At 51.1% G+C, this 16,098-nt stretch overlaps 1 protein-coding gene across 2 annotated transcripts in view; it reads right to left on the reverse strand.

Annotated features, from left to right (window-relative positions):
* Positions 1-1,029: 1,029 nt before the first annotated feature.
* The window catches only part of MYO1C (myosin IC), a 48,220-nt gene continuing 33,151 nt past the window's right edge, over positions 1,030-16,098 (reverse strand). For both annotated transcript variants that reach the window (XM_044672940.1, XM_044672942.1), the window contains exons 15-32: positions 13,195-13,289; positions 13,006-13,052; positions 12,500-12,580; positions 11,930-12,035; positions 10,916-11,033; positions 9,717-9,830; positions 9,494-9,570; positions 9,028-9,096; positions 8,718-8,802; positions 8,201-8,360; positions 6,212-6,295; positions 5,800-5,893; positions 5,308-5,363; positions 4,437-4,572; positions 3,872-3,942; positions 3,029-3,126; positions 2,821-2,920; positions 1,030-2,416 (exon numbers count right to left, since the gene is read on the reverse strand). In XM_044672940.1, the coding sequence (XP_044528875.1) occupies positions 2,390-2,416; positions 2,821-2,920; positions 3,029-3,126; positions 3,872-3,942; positions 4,437-4,572; positions 5,308-5,363; positions 5,800-5,893; positions 6,212-6,295; positions 8,201-8,360; positions 8,718-8,802; positions 9,028-9,096; positions 9,494-9,570; positions 9,717-9,830; positions 10,916-11,033; positions 11,930-12,035; positions 12,500-12,580; positions 13,006-13,052; positions 13,195-13,289 (1,618 nt within the window). In that variant the 3' untranslated portion in view covers positions 1,030-2,389. The remainder of the gene's footprint in view (positions 2,417-2,820; positions 2,921-3,028; positions 3,127-3,871; positions 3,943-4,436; positions 4,573-5,307; positions 5,364-5,799; positions 5,894-6,211; positions 6,296-8,200; positions 8,361-8,717; positions 8,803-9,027; positions 9,097-9,493; positions 9,571-9,716; positions 9,831-10,915; positions 11,034-11,929; positions 12,036-12,499; positions 12,581-13,005; positions 13,053-13,194; positions 13,290-16,098) is intronic.

Consider the following 16,098-nt stretch of genomic DNA (forward strand, 5'->3'; position numbering starts at 1 on the left):
GAGACTGTTTCAGATAGTGATGAGTTCCCCATCAATGAGACTATTGAAGCGGAGGTTGCTTGACTACTTCTTGTAGAGACGATAAAAGGTATTATGGTCTCAGAATAATGTTTGACCATTTTGTGTGGACTTTGCAGCCTCTAAGGGCTTTACGTATTCCTTGACATCAACTTGAGCCTGAGGTCTGCTTATACCCCTGCCTAATGAGTTTCTAAAGACCTCCCCTCCTTGGGGCAGGTGGGTAGCTCAGTGGATTGAGAATCAGGCCTAGAGATGGGAGGTCCTGGGTTCAAATCTGGCCTCAGACACTTCCCAGCTGTGTGACCCTGGGCAAGTCACTTGACCCCCATTGCCTACCCTTACCACTCTTCTGCCTTGGAGCCAATACACAGTATTGACTCCAAGATGGAAGGTGAGGGTTTAAAAAAAAAGAGACTTCCCCTCCCCTTGGCATCGAAGGCTTTCTATCATTTGGCTTCAATCTATTTTTCTAAGATGATTCTATCTATTTCCCTTGAATGTTTCATCAAACGGACAGGTTCCTGATCCAGAAACTTCTATGTCTCCCATTTCTGTGCCTGGAAAGTCCTCCCTCCTTCTTTCCTCACCACAAACCCATGAAGCAGGCAAGGTACTGAGCTCCCCATCAGCAGGATGTGAGCCCATGTCTCTCTCTCTCTCTCTCTCAACCCTTCCCTTCCATCTTAGAATCAATACTGGGTATTGGCTCCAAGGCAGAAGAGCGGTAAGGGCTAGGCAATGGGGTTAAGTGACTTGCCCAGGGTCACACAGCTAGGAAGTGTCTGAGGCCAGATTTGAACCCAGGACCTCCTGTCTCTAGGCCTGGCTCTCCATCTACTGAGCTACCCAGCTGCCCCGGCACATCAATCTCTGTCCCTCTGTTGGCCCATCTGAGGGACCTGGCTACCACCACTCCCTCCTTTTCCAGGCCCCATCTGGGGAGGAACACCCCCAAATCCAGTTTTCCTCCCATTCACCTCTTGTCCCTCCACAACCACAAGGCCAATGTTTGCAAAAACATAATCGCTTTATTTAGTGTTGGCTGGGGTTGCAAGTGTAGGCAGTGTCCCCAGGGTCCCGAGGGAGCGCAGGCTGCTTGGACGGCCTCCCAGCTTCCTGAGCCTCAGTGGGATTGGGGAAGGGGGTGGAGAGAGAAGCAGCAGCGATAAATGATGCCCCCCCTTTTCTTTCTTAAACCAACGTCATCCTTTGCCCTGCAGGATGAGAACAGATGGGGGCAAAGGCGGGGGCAAAGCAGTGATGAAGCCGTGGACTGCAGGGCCATTTTCCTCCCTTCTATACCCAAACCCAACCATACTCTCCCAACGACCCCCCTTGATGATTCTGGGGGCTTCGGGGCACTGAACAAGGACATGGAGGTGCCATTTTCTATCAGGCAGGGGCTTCGGAATAAGCACCACGGGGCCCCCTTCGTCACAGACTGTGAGTTAAGAGGGGTTCTTGGATGGCCCCTAAAATTCCTTTGAGCTCAGTCGAAGGTCCGCGGAAGAGGAAGGCGAGGCCCGAGGGCACACGGGTGACGAGCAGAGCCCCAGGCTCTTCGAGGGTCCAGCCAGTGTTCTTCCCGTCAGGCCACCCTTCCAGGGAGTCACGTCTCCTCTCATCTGTCACCCCCTTCACCCCAGTTTGGAGGCCGCCACACCCCCCGCCAGAGTCAGGAGTTGATTATGGGGGTCGATTCCTTTGTATGTGTTTTGTGTGGGACTTTGGGGGGCGGGAGGGGGCAGAGCTCGTGTGGGTCCCAGCCCCTTATGGCCAGGGATGAAGGGAAACTGAGGGGTGCCCCTGGGTGTGCACCTATGGGCGTGGGCGGGGAAGAGAAGGCGGGACTGGTTTTGGGGTGGGATGAGAGGGCGGCTGGATGCCCCCTTCCTTCCTCCCGTCTCCAGCCCTCTGATTGCTTCCTTGGTGGCAGGGAATGAATGGCTTATAAAAAAACGATCCCCTACAAAGCATCAAAATGACTCGGTGGAAAAACAACGAACAACTCAGCAGAACGTCTCCTCCCACTGGTTTGGCATCGGTCATGGGGCTCTGCCCTGGCCCCCGTCATCCCTCAGCCCCGCTCCGGCTCGGCCTGGCTCCTCGCTTTCTTACTGCCCCCCTTCCCTTATCCACCATGGAGCCGATGGGGGGGACACGGGCGGGGAGAAAGGGATCGGGGCGCGCCAGGCAGGTGCCACGGGAGCCCCCTTCAGACCCAGGATGCACCCAGTTTTCCAAGCGTGGAAGTGAGAGTCTTTGGTTACCATGAAGGGGGATAGGGCAGCAGCAAGCGGGTGGGCAGGGGAGCGAAGCAGGCATGGCGGAGGGGCAGGAAGATTGTCCCACTGGACGGGGTCCATCATCACCGGGAGTTCAGCCGCGGAGCGACCTGCAAAGGGGCAACAGAGGACGCTCAGGGGCAGCCCTTCCTGTCCACGGCCGGATGTCCCGTGTGGCTCCCGGGGCAGCCCCCCGCCACGCCCCGTCTGGAGAGCGCCAGGCGGCTCACAAGGCCACCTTTACCCCCGAGACGGGCAGAGCGGGACGAGCAACTGCGTTTTGTAAACAATGAAAACGGAGGCTCCAGGCCGGGCGGGTGAGAGGAAAAGCCGGGACTCGGCCCATTTTCTGACTCTGTGTGTGGTTCTGGGGGCGCTTCTGTCTCGAGGGCTCCATCCCCAGCAGGCCACCCCGACACTGCCAGGGGGACCGGGAAGCCGGGAGGCTGGGGAGGAAGGGGAGGAAGGGGAGGCGGCTCTAGCTGCGCCCCGCGTGCCCTCCCACTTCACTCACCACAGCGAGGTGCCCATTCTTGGCCTTGGCAATGAGGAGCTCCGAGCCGGGCGTGAAGTCGATGATGCCGTCTCTGCCCGGGCCCCCGGCAAAGGTGATGCTGATGGGGAAAGAGCGATGTGAGGCCGGGCACGGGAGCAGCCCCGCGGGCCAGCCCTCACTTTCCCCCTGCCAGCCTCCCGGCGAGATGCCAGCGGCGCCCGCTTACCTGCCCTGGTTGATGTTAATGCTGTTGACTCGGTCTGCGCTCAGGGCCAGCTTGGTGATGGTCTCGATGACGTGATCGCTCTGGAGCACCACATCCCCCTGGGAGAGCCGGAGGCACAGAGAGAAGCTGGGGGGGCCCCATCCCTCCCTCCCCCCCTGCAGTCCTGCATCTCGGCCACCCCCAGCCCCAGCCCCAGCCCCTGAATGTGGGAGGCACAGAGAGAAGCTGGGGGGGCCCCATCCCTCCCTCCCTTCCTGCAGTCCTGCATCTTGGCAGCCCCCAGCCCCAGCCCCAGCCCCAGCCCCCAAACCCTGAAGGCGGGGAAGAGAGGGGAAGAGGAAGTTTCAAGTGGAATTATAGAAAGTCGACTCCATAAGGGCAGAGGTTGTTTTTGCCTTTCTTTGCCTACGTGGTACCCAGGACAGTGACTGGCAAACAGTAAGCATTTATTAAATGCTGGTCATTTCTCCATCATGTCTGACTCTGTGACCCCATTTGGGGTTTTCCTGGCCAAGATACTAGAATGATTTGCCACTTCTTTCTCCAGCTCATTTGACAGCTGAGGAGACTGAGGCAAACAGGGTTAAGTGACTTGCCCAGGGTCACACAGCTGGATCTGAATTCATGAAGATAAATCTTCCCGATTCCAAATCCAATGCTCTATTCACTTTGCCTCTCAGCTGCCCAGCAAATAAATGCTTACTAAGTGACTCATGGACCAGGAAGGGTCAGAGGTATGTCCTCCCCTTCCCCATATTTGGAGAGGAATCCTCCTGGGATAGTGGGTAGAGGCTGGTCCGGGAGGCTCTGGGAGGAGGGAACAGAACCAGCCCCCCCCCCTACCTTTTGCTTATTGTCTTCTCTCTGCACATGGAGGACAAACAGGCTGTCACTTAGGCTGCTGACCGAGATTCCTGGGGGAGGAAGGTCATGAAGGTGAGAGGGGTCCTCCTCCACGAACTCTCTCCCCATCCAGGGCTGGTGCACAGAAGAGGAGGTTGGGCTGGACTCACCAAGGGAAGAGGAACAGAAAAAGGGCTGCCTTGGGGAATCGAGGGCACAATGAAGCTGAGAAAAATCTGATGATGGGGGTGTAATGTTTGCCCTCTGGACTTCCTTCCCCCCCAATCTGCCTAAGCTCCCCTGAGCTAGAGACGGAAGGGGTCTCAGAGATCTTCTAGGCCAACCTCCCTTCATTTAACAGATGGAGAAACAGAGGCCGAGGAAAGCGAGGGATCTGTCCAACACACAGACTTTAAGCCTCAGAGGTTAGATTGGAACCCAGGTCCTCTGATTAGAGAACTGGCACCCCCTGGGCCTTCTCCCGTGGCCCACGGAAGGCCAGGATGGGGCAGAATGAAGTCCTGGCTCCTCCTTCTGCTTGCCCCTTCTCTTTGTGACCTCTCACCAGTCAGGTTGGCATAGTCAATCCTCTGCTTGATCTTGGCTTCTTCCACGATGACGGCAGCATTCGGGGTCAGCAGCAGCTGCCGGGCCCGAGGTTTGTAGCCCTTCCGGTCATACTTCACGACAGGCACCGCATACTGGAAGGAAGGGCCCCATTAAACACTCTCTAGCTGCCCAGGTCCTTCTGATAGCCTCCCAATTTCCATGGAAATCTCCAGGCACAAAAGCACCTCCAATTTCTTACTCCCCAGCGGCCAATTCTCCCACTTTGGGTCCCTATTACACCTTCATGTTCCAAAGAGAATAGGTCCTAGGACTGGATGAAATGGCCCAGACGGTAAACACTGGGGGAGCTGGACCCAAGAGGAATATTATAGTGAACAGAGGGCTGGACTTTGATTTAGAAAGATTCTGAATGTTTAAATCCTGCCCTGGGGACATTACTTACTCTCCCTATGCCTTGGTTTACTCCTCTGTAAAATGAGGGAGTTGACTCTTAAAAGGCCTTTTCAGTTCTATGTATAATCCTAAGATTCTGGAATTCCTCCCGTATTGTACTTCCAGAGCCCCCAGACTGACCTCCTGCTTCTTTCCATCAATCTAGGGTCCACTGGGAACCCCATGTTCTCCCAGACTCTTTTTTTCCACTGCCGCTCCTTTCAGGAAGGGATGGTGCCATTATTTCTACTTATATCCCCAGGGCTGGAATATGGCAGATGCTTCCTGCTGTTCCTCAGCTCCAGGGTAGCTCTGCAGTTGCATTCTAAGAGCTCTTGACTAAGCTTCTAACATGTTTTGGAACTGCCACCATCAGTCCCGTTCCCAGAGTTCCCTCCTGCCTCTCCCTCTGGGATCCCAAATATGAGTCTCACCTGGACAGGCTCTTCTCCGAGGGTCTGGAGCACTTTGGGGCTGATCTCATCAGCAGCTAGAAAAGAGACATAGATGGCAGGCTGGAGAATTGATGTGGGAAGTCCAGGCCAGAAGGAAATGGGGAAAGGGTGGGAGGAAGAAGAAAATCCAAGGGGAAGCGAAAGAGGAAGTTAGCTAGGGGTGATGGTGGGTGAGGGAAGGGGGACAGAGAAAGCTGCTGCAGTGGGGAATGGGAACTCAGCGAAAGGGATGTTACAGAAAAGGGGGGCCCAGAGAAAGGGGCATTATAGGAAAGGGGGCTCAGAGAAAGGGGCATTATGGGAAAGGGGGGCCCAGAGAAAGAGGCATTATAAGAAAGGGGACTCAGAGAAAGGGGCATTATGGGAAAGGGGGCCCCAGAAAAGGGGTGTTATGGGGAAGGAGACCCAGAGAAAGGATATTCTGGGGAAGGGGACAGAGAAAAGGGTGTCAGGGGGAAGGGAATGTCATACCAAGCCGAGTGTTGATAAAGAGTCTGGGGACACTCTGAGGATAGTTGTCTTTCTTGCCCTTGAAAACCTCACTGGCCACAGCCTTCTGATGCAGCTGTGGGGACAAGAGTGGGGGGCTGACCTGCAGCCCACAACTCCACCTGCCTTGTCTCTTAGAATGATGTAAACTTCTATTTTCCAGTTCCTGCTCTTGTGTCTCCAGTAGGTGTTTAATAATTGCTATCATTTCTAGAGCAGTTTAAAGTGTGTAAAGCACTCAACACAGGTTATCTCATTTGATCCTGGGAGAGAAGTGCTATAATTATCTCTTTTACAGAGAAGGAAACTGAGGCAGATTGAAGTCCAATCCACTTCACTAATAATGACTCACTCCCAGTACTAAAAGTCCCTTGTCCCCAGCAAACTCACTCACCTGCTGCTTCCATTCTGAACTGATGTTCCGACAGTATTTCCATACCATATTTTTCATACAGAGATCCCTCAGCTGCTCTGATGCCTGGGAGGAGGAGAAATGAGGTCAAGGAGAAGGATTGGTTAGGAGCTGTGAAGAGATGTTCCTGGGGAAAGAGCCAAAGGGTGGATGAAACCAGGGAGCTCAGGCTGAGCTATGTGTCTCATCCACAGCTCTACCCTGGGTTCAAATCTGGAATCTGACACTATCCTTGTGACCTTAATCCTCCTTGGGAACTTCAATTTCCTCATCCTGTAAAACTAAGGGGTTGCTAGAACAGAGGACAAAATATAACTGGGAAATATTTAACAATATAAGTAACGATATAATATGTGTAATCTGTGGTTTTCTAAGTTGGGGTGTGTGTGTGTATGCAGGAAAGATCACTATTTGAATTTGCCGCCACCACCTAGAAGACCTCTGAGAACTCATCCAGCTCTCAATTTATGCTCATGAGATGAAGTCAGAAGGGCTTGGATTAGAATCCTGGCTTTGTACCTTACTAGTTATGTGACCTTAGGAAAAAAATCACATAACTTCTTAGGGTCCTAGTTTTCCCATCTGTAAAACTAGAGGGTTGAAGTAGATACCCAGAGTCCAATGTCATTATACATATTTTTAATTTTTTTTTTTAAACCCTTACCTTCCGTCCTGGAGTCAATACTGTGTATTGGTTCCAAGGCAGAAGAGTGGTAAGGGTAGGCAAAGGGGGTCAAGTGACTTGCCCAGGGTCACACGGCTGGGAAGTGTCTGAGGCCAGATTTGAACCTAGGACCTCCCATCTCTAGGCCTGGTTCTCAATCCTCTGAGCTACCCAGCTGCCCCCGATGTTTTCAATTTTTGAACATTTTTCTCTCAAAATTCCTCTAGGCCCGTGATGTTGAACATATGGCACGCATGCCAAAGATGGCACACAGAGGCCTCTCTGTAGGCACTGTTGTCCTGTTGCCCACCAGAGTTAATTACTAGAAAGGCAGAGGGATTGGGGCAGAGCTGCTCCCTTCCTCCTCTCCACTGCCCCTCCCAACTCCTCTGCTAGCAATCCAATGGAAGTGTTTACTCCCTCCCCTGAGGGGAGTGCTCAGGCTATTCGCTTCCCTTTCTTCCTCCCCTCCCCTCTGAGGTAAGGGGGGGAGTGAAGTATCTCTCAGTCTTTGGGGGGGTTGGGGCACAGCACCCATGCCATAGGTTTTCTACCAGGGCTCTAGGCCAATCACTTTCTACTACCTTGTTCTCTATGGCACAGGTATGCTTTGTCTTTCCAACTAGACAGAAAAGTCCTTGAGTCAGTGCTCACTAAAGGATTGGGGTAGGGCAGCTAGATAGCACAGTAAAGAGTGTGCCAGGACTGGATATGGGAAGTCCTGAGTTCAAATCTGACCTCAGCCAGGTTCTAGCTTTATGTCTGGGCAAGTCACTTAAACCCCCATTGCTTAACCTTTATTTCTCTTTTGCCTTAGAACCAATACTTAGTATTGATTCTAAGACAGAAGGTAAGGGTTTAAAAAAAAGGGATTATGAACTGAAGAATACTGGATCAGATATTTATAACTTATGGAGCCTTAAGAGATCATCACATCCAACCCCCTCATTTACAAATGAGGAAACTAAGGCCCAGGAAGGCCATCAGATGAGATTTGTGTCTTGGAGTTTGGCTAGTCTAACTTCTCTATTTTAGAGATAAGGAAACTGAGGCAGGCAGAGGTTCAATGACTTGTCCAGAGTCATACAGCTAGTCAATATCTGAGGCCAAATTTGAACACAGGTCCTCTCGACTCCAAACCTGGTACTCTATCCTAGCTGCCTCATACCCCTTTAATAAGATAAGGAAACTGAGGCAGGCAGAGGTTCAATGACTTGCCCAGTCACACAGCTAGAAAGTATCTGAACTGAGAGAAGACCCCAACCATCCCTGATTTTAAGCCTATCACACCACAGGGCCTCTCAGACCTCATGCAGGGCAGGTGGAGGGGTAGGCCACGTTTTGTCCAGCACGTTCCGGGGCAGGTGCCGCCGCAGATTCAGCAAGAAGGAGCACCGAACAAAATCCAAGAAGAAGGCATTTTCGGGGCACCTGGGGGCCCGGCGCAGGATGAAACCTTGGATGAGCCTTGGGGAGAGAGGGAGGGAAATCATCTCCAACTCTAGATCTAGGATTCTGTGACCCCACGTCCCATCTCTAAGGAAGGCAGTATGAGGGTTATAGAGAATACTATAATATCATTATTTACAGATGAGTAAGTTAGACATTTGCCCAAGGCTATACAGCTGCTGAGAATTGAATCCTGGACTACAGACCTCCAACCCATCGCTCTTCGCAACATTCAATATCCCCCGATTATGGTGGGGTGGGCATGGGGGCTGATTTGTCCCCATTTGCCGAGATCACGTGAGCCCAATACACGGAATCAACACCTCTTCTCCAATTCCAAGGAGGGGGACACTAGCAGGGGACCCCCAGACTCACTGTCGGATCATGCTGGCAGCCCATTTCCTCTTGGCAGCTTTCCTCCGGCCCAGGGTTCCACGCCACCAGGACTGGATACAGATAGCTGCAGGGTGAACAGGTCACCATCAGTCCCTCCTCCTCCTCCTCCTCCTCCTCCTCCTCTCCATCCATTGTCCAAGGACTGGCTTGAATCTGACCTCAGGCTCTCGCCCTTTCACCTTGTCCCCCCTGTGATCTGGACCTCTGGCCTCACATGGTAAGAAAAGACTGTGAGACCCCCTCCTGCAAACATCTGTTCTCTCCTCACTCTATTACCCAACTTACTGACCTGCACGTTTCACTCGTAAGAATTTCTGTCTCCAATGGTATCCCCTCCACGTGGCCTGGATCTTTGTGGCTGTGGTTTCAAAAAGTCAGTGTTTTACAAATTTGCTTTAAATTTTACATTTTCCCCAAATTATATGACTATACAATTTTTTTAAACCCTTGTCTTCCATCTTGGAATTAATACCAAGTAGTGGTTCTAAGGCAGAAGGGGTTAAGGACTAGGCAATGGGGTTTAAGTGACTTGCCCAAGATCACACAGCTAGGAAGTGTCTGAGGCCAGATTTGAACTCAGGACCACTCAGTCTCCCCACATGGCCCTCTATCCACCTAGCTGCCCACAGTGATCTTCCCACTGCCCCAAGTGGTATGGAGATGGTGAGATTCCATCAAGATGGAATCCAAAAGCCAGAAGGAATGATGGTCCTGTCTCGCCCCACCACCCTATCCCCCATCCCTTGGGCTCTTACCCAGGCTCTGCTTCCTCACTTCCAGAGCATCTTCTGTGGCAAAGAGCGTCTTGGGAAAGCGAATGAAGATCTTGCTTCTGGAAGAGGGAACCGAGGAGGCCCTAGTCCAGCCACAGCCCCCTCCAGCCAGTCTTCCCCCTGCCCTCTCTGTGCTGACACGCTGACACCCCCCTCCCATCCCCTCAGCCCCACAGGGAGCCCCAGTGAGCGACCGACTACTCACTTGCCCAGCTTGTATTCCTCAGGCTTGTAGCCAAGGTGCTGGATCAAGACAGACACGCCATCCTGTGGCCGCCCGTCCCATGTGGGCCAGGTCTCGGGACACAAGGACTTGTACCTGGAGAGGAGACAGAATGAGCCCCGGCCTCAGTCACCCCTCTGGAGGGAGAAGAGGTGCAAGACTGAGTGTGTGCCCATGGGCACCTGCCTCCACTTAGCACCAGGGGGACCCTTCAGCTTTGAGGATTTAAATTCTGAGCCCTGGATCCTTGATTTACTGCACAAGAACCACAGAGACAAGTGGCATCCAGGACATCAGGTGCCATTGTCTCTGGGCTCCCTGCTATCCCCCAGATTAGGGCAGGAAGCTGTGAGCTGAAGTCACCTGTATCTGGGCCTCAGTTTCCCCATCTGCAAAATGGGAAGGTCACTAATGTTTCCCTTTCTTCCTTCTCTCTCTCTCTCTCTCTCTCTCTCTCTCTCTCTCTCTCTCTCTCTCTCTCTCTCTCTCTCTCTCTTATCTTCCATCTTAGAATCAATACTATGCATTGTAGTAGGCAGAAGAGCAGTAAGGGCTAGGCAATGGGGGTTAGATGACTTGCCCAGGGTCATCTAGCTAGGAAATGTCTGAAGCCAGGTTTCCCATCTCTAGGCCTGACTCTCAATCCACTGATTGGCCTCAATCCAGTTGCCCTCAAAGCTGCTTTATTTTTGCCTTTGCCATCCTCAGCACTCTACAGTCTGCCAAACCCTGTACAAGATAAGCTTATTTGATCTTTACAACAATTCTGTGATGTGGGTTGCTATTGTCTCCATTTTACAGATGGGGAAGCTGAGGCTCAGAGGGGTCTAGTGACTTGCCCAGAGTCACACAGCTGATCTTCTTGGTTCCAAATCTAGCACTCTTATCTCCTATGCCAAGCAGGGAACCTTAAAGGCCAGCAAGTTCAACTCCCTCATTTTCCAGATGAGGAGACTAAGGCCCAGAGAAAGCAAAGGTCACAAAGAAAATGGAAAAGCCTGGATTTGAACTCAAATCCTAGGATTCCAAAATCCAGCCCCTGTTCAAATGGACTCTGCTACTCTCCCCTCCCCTAAAGATCCTTCTAGCTCCAAATCTATGATCCTATAGGACCTTCCCTTTGACCTGCTTCTCCTGCTCCCTGGGCCTCCCCCTCCCCACCTTCTTCCAGCCCCACACACCTCTGGAGGAAGTTCTCGTATTTGCGCCTATAAGCAAAGCCAGCTCTCCGAACCCGCAGATTCTCCATCAACCCCAGATATTTCACCTGGTGTCGGATAAGTACCTCATCAAAGCGACCTAAGGGAGAATGGGAAAATCACTCAACCAACCCCCTGGGCCTTCGTTCCCCCATCTGGAAACTGAGGGGGTTGTCCTTGGAGGAGGGGATGAGGCTCAGCAGGCACCCAGAGAGAGATGGGCAGATCTGTGATGTCTGGGCCAATCTCACCTCTCCCCGCACCCTGCAAGCCTGCTAAGGGCCCCCAGTGAGGGCCACCCCCAAGGCAGTCTCAGTTGCCCTGGGGGTGAAGCCACAAGAAGTGTCAGGGCTGGGATTTGAACACAGGCCTTGGACTCAAAGAAAACCAGCACCCGCTCTCCAGGTGGAGAAGGGAAGTCTTTTCTGGGGCCCATCCACTAAGCTAAGGACTGCTGGGGCTTGCTTAGGGTGAGTAGCCTCAAGGAAGAGGAAGTCAAGGGGAAAACAGCTGGGAAAAAAGCATTCCTTCATATTCCATTCGGTTCTAGCACTGTGGAAGGAAAACTGGGGGGGTCCTTGGGCAAGTGCTTCCCTTCTGTTTCCTTCTTAAAACAAAAGAAAACAGAACAAAAAAAAGCCTCTTCTCTTCTGTCTTAGAATCTATATTGTGTATTGGTTCCAAGGCAAAAGGGCTAGGCAATGGGGGTTAAGTGGACTTGCCCAGGGTCACAAAGCTAGGGAGTTTCTGAGGTCAAATGGGAACCCGGAACCTTCTACTTCCAAGCTTGTTGCTCTACCCACTGAGCCACCTAGCTGCCCCTCAGCTTCCTTCTTTAAATAATTTGAGGGAGCAGAGGAAAGTAGACTAGATGGCTCTGAGTTTCCTTTCCTTCTCTGACATTTCGTGATCTCAGTCTTCTCAGGAGAGAAACAGGACAGTAAAAGGGGTGGACTCAGGTGGGAGTCGGGGAAAGGGAAGGGAGTCTCTCCTTACCCGGCTGTTTGGCATCATTGGGCTTGATACAGCGGATATAGGCAGGTTCTTTGGACATGAGGATCTCAACGAGCTGGAACAAACTCATCTTAAACTGTGTGGCTGCCTGCAAGGAAATCAACAAGCATTTATGAAGTACCTACTATGTGCTGGGATAGAAAGAAAGGGCAGAAGGAAAGGGGAAGGCTATGAGTGGAGCCCCTACTTTGTGCCAGGATAGGAAGAAAGGTAAAAAAGGAAAGGGGAAGGCTATGAGTAAAGCTCCTACTATGTGCTAGGATAGAAGGAAAGGGGAAGGCTATGAGTGAAGCCCCTACTATGTGCCAGGATAGAAGGAAAGGGGAAGGCTATGAATGAAGCCCCTACTATGTGCCAGGATAGAAGGAAAGGGGAAGGCTATGAGTGAAGCCCCTACTATGTGCCAGGATAGAAGGAAAGGGGAAGGCTATATAGTCTGACACCACACTGAGTCCCAGGGAGAAAGACCCTACCCCTGCACAGTCCCAGAGACAGACACACACACACAGAGACACACACACTCTCCTCTCACAGCCCCTGAAGTGCCCGCACCGTCTCCGGCCTCTTCTTGTCTGTGAGCTCGTTCCTGTCGAAGCACTGGCTCAGGATGGGGTTTTCAGAGCTGCACATGGTCTGTGGGAAGAAAGAGAAGAGACTGAGGAGGGATGTCTTCCAGGGGAGGCAGGGAGAGGCTGAGCTTTCCATATCTCTGCTCCAAGGTGGGGGAGGGGGGGAAGCCCCCTCTTGATATCTGTGGAAGGTCAAGGTGTCACCTGCTGACAGCCTCAAGTTCGGTTCTAAGGGGAGCTCAAATCATGGGGTGATGATGAGGCAGAAGATGATAGAAAAGTGGAGGTGATCTGTGTACTGTGTAGAGACTTGGGCGTTTTCTAGATCTAAGAGTTCCCAGGAGTCTATTTTGCATCTCCTGCATTTTTTATTTAGTGAAATAAAAGCTGTTCTTTATCCAATACGTGAAAAGACGAAAAAGTGTCTTCATTTTTGCCCAGCCCCAGAGTGGCAGCCTCTGGAGCCCAGCCGGGGGCCAGCCCTCTTACCTCCTTGAGGTTACGAAACAGGAGATCATTGTTCTTGTCCAGAAACCCTGGTGAGAGGAAGAGAGGAAACCGGGTTTGGGAGGAGAGAAGGTCACAGTGACACATTTCAAAGGCAAAGCCAAGGAAAGGGGACGAGCCAGGCGGGAAGGGGGAGGAGGTGTGCCCGGGGGGCCCCTGCCACTCACTCACCTGTCACACTGTAGGTCACCTCCCCGGCATAGTGCAACAGGCGGAATTCACCTCGGCCCAGGGACTTCCTTGTCCGCTGGTCCGCCAACTTGTGACTAGGGGAGGGGAAGAGAGAGAAGGGCAGGTTGTTTGTGTGAAGCTGGCTGAAGGCTGTTTCTGTCAAGGTCTCTCCTAGCCCTTGTCACTGTGGCCAAATTCAGAGTCGATTAATCAACAAGAATTTATTAAGGCGCGTAGCTAGGTGCTCAGTGGATGGAGAGTCAAACCTAGAGACGGGAGGTCCTGGGTTCAAATCCGGCTTCAGACACTTCCCAGCTGTGTGACCCTGGGCAAGTCACTTGACCCCCATGGCCCACCCTTACCACTCTTCCACCTAGGAGCCAATACACAGAAGTTATGGGTTTAAAAAAAAATAAAGTACATCTTGGGGGACAGTTGGGTGGCTCAGTGGATTGAGAGCCAGGCCTAGGGACAGGAGAGCCAGGGTTCAAGTCTGGCCTCAGACACTTCCTATTTGTGTGACCTTGGGCAATCCTTAAAACCACTGCACAGTATTGACTCTAAAATGGAAGATAAGGATTTTATTTTTAAGTACAACTTGGTGTTACCAAAGTATTAATGCCCCATACGCTGCTCTCTCTGTCTCCTCTGATAGGTTTCTTCTGTACGGTTTTTCTTTATTTCACATCCCCTCTCTTTATTTTTACAGATGAGACAGTGGAAGGCCAGAGAGGTGACTTGCCCTCCAGTGTAGAACAGTATGTCCCTGGACTGGGAGTCAGGAGACCTGATTTCATTCCTGGCTCTGCCAGGAACATGTCCTCTGAGACCTTGGGCAAATTATATTTTATTTACTTTTTTTTTTCCATTTTTTTTATAACCCTTAACTTCTGTGTATTGACTTATACACAGAAGAGTGGTAAGGGTAGGCAATGGGGGTCAAGTGACTTGCCCAGGGTCACACAGCTGGGAAGTGACTGAGGCCAGATTTGAACCTAGGACCTCCCGTCTCTAGGCCTGGCTCTCAATCCACTGAGCTATCCAGCTGCCCCTATTTTATTTACTTTTAAAGTAGCCTGGCTTCAGGAATACAGTACTGAGTCTAGAAAGCCTCTCCTCTCAATCAGGCAATCAACAAACATTTATTAAGTACCTACTATGTGCCACGCACTGTTCTAAGCCTCGGTGATTCAAAAAGAGGCAAAAGACAGTCCTTACCCTCAAGGAGCTCCTAATCTAACTTTTTTTTTTTTTTTTAACCCTGACCTTCCACCTTAGAATCAATACTCTGTATTGGTTCTAAGGCAGAAGAGTGGTAAAGGCTAGGCAATGGGGGTCAAGTGACTTGCCCAGGGTCACACAGCTGGGAAGTGTCTGAGGTCAGATTTGAACCCAGGACCTCTCATCTCTAGGCCTGATTCTCAATCCACTGAGCTACCCAGCTGCCCCTTCCCAATCTAACTCTTGCTGGAGAAGCCATTCATTTCTGTGTGTTTCCCCCAACTCTACCACTTAAGTCATAGATTGGTTGTTTAAGTGATTAGTGGAAAGAATCCTCACGCTGAGAATCCCTCTTCATGCATGTGAAATTTTCTTTTAAGTGGCCACAGTTAGGGTGTATATTCTTTTGCTGATTCAGAGACATTATTATCCCCATTTTATTTTTTTTTTATTTCATTTTCATCCTCTTTAATATCCCTTTGTTATTTTTTAAATTATATTTTTATTATTAGCCCCATTTTAAGGAGCAGGAAACTGAGGCTCATAAAAATTAGGTGACTTGCCCAAGGTTACACAATACATTAGTGGGAGAACCCAGGGAGAGCTAAACAAACAGAAATTTCTGAATGAGGAAGTGCTTTCTAAGCACCGGATCAGAGCAAGTCTTCCTTCCTAGGAGACAAGAGAGTGAACACACAAACCCATTAACTTTGTTAAAATGGGAAATGAAAAGGGCATGAAAGCTTGCAGAGCTCTTGGGGCTCTGATTTTTCTGTTGATGTTTTAAAATTCCTCTGACCTTCTACATTTTCAATTCAAAAATGCCTCTTTGGATTCCAAAGCAGCTTGAGATCTCTCCCATGATTCCTGCTTCATCTGTTCTAGGTTCTCTGTTCTAGGTTCTCTCGTCTCCCTTCACCCATGCCCCGCCTGGGGCGGACATTCTCCAGGCTTTGGAAACTGGGATCTACCAGCATTTGGACTGCTCGTCATTTGGGAAAAAGTTTTAAAGATGTCTTTGTTTTTATGCCTCAGGCACTTCCTAGCAACCCAACAGCCACGGAATCCTCCCTTATGATAAGGTTATTATTAAGCAAGACCCACCCAACCCGCCCCATTCTGCCCCCCAAGACCCCCACCTTTCTGAGTATAGGTTTCCTCACTGGCTTTCCAGGGCAGTTTCCACCCGTTCTCTTGGCCTTAAGCCTTTTAAACCCAACATCTCACTTAATTCTCTCCATTTCATAGCAGGGGAGGGATCATAAGTCTCATTTTACAGATGGTGAAACTCAGGCTCACAAGAAAATGGATTCATCCAAAGTTATGGGATGAGTTGGCAGCAATGCCAGAATTGAGCCCAGGGCTCCTGACACCCAATCTAGGGTTACTTTCCACAGTATTTCTCACTCTGTGCCTCATTTTCCAATTCTGTAAAATGAGGGAGCTGGACTAGCCCAAGTCTCAGATCCTTCTAGAAGTGGGCTTCTTCTAAGGGCAGCATTTGGAGCTGGGCAGGCAGGGTTATCTGGTGCAAACACCGAGCCCCAGGGACCTCATTATTCTTGGGCAGAAATCCTGGGGAGGGTTTTGGGAAGGAAGAAGAAATGGGGTTTGGGAAGGAAAAGCTCCCAGCGTGCCACACTCGGAAGGCAGAGAAAGGAAGGGCCCTGAGAGGGACACACT

Source organism: Gracilinanus agilis, chromosome 4 (assembly GCF_016433145.1).
Source record: "Gracilinanus agilis isolate LMUSP501 chromosome 4, AgileGrace, whole genome shotgun sequence".
Lineage (NCBI taxonomy): Eukaryota > Metazoa > Chordata > Mammalia > Didelphimorphia > Didelphidae > Gracilinanus > Gracilinanus agilis.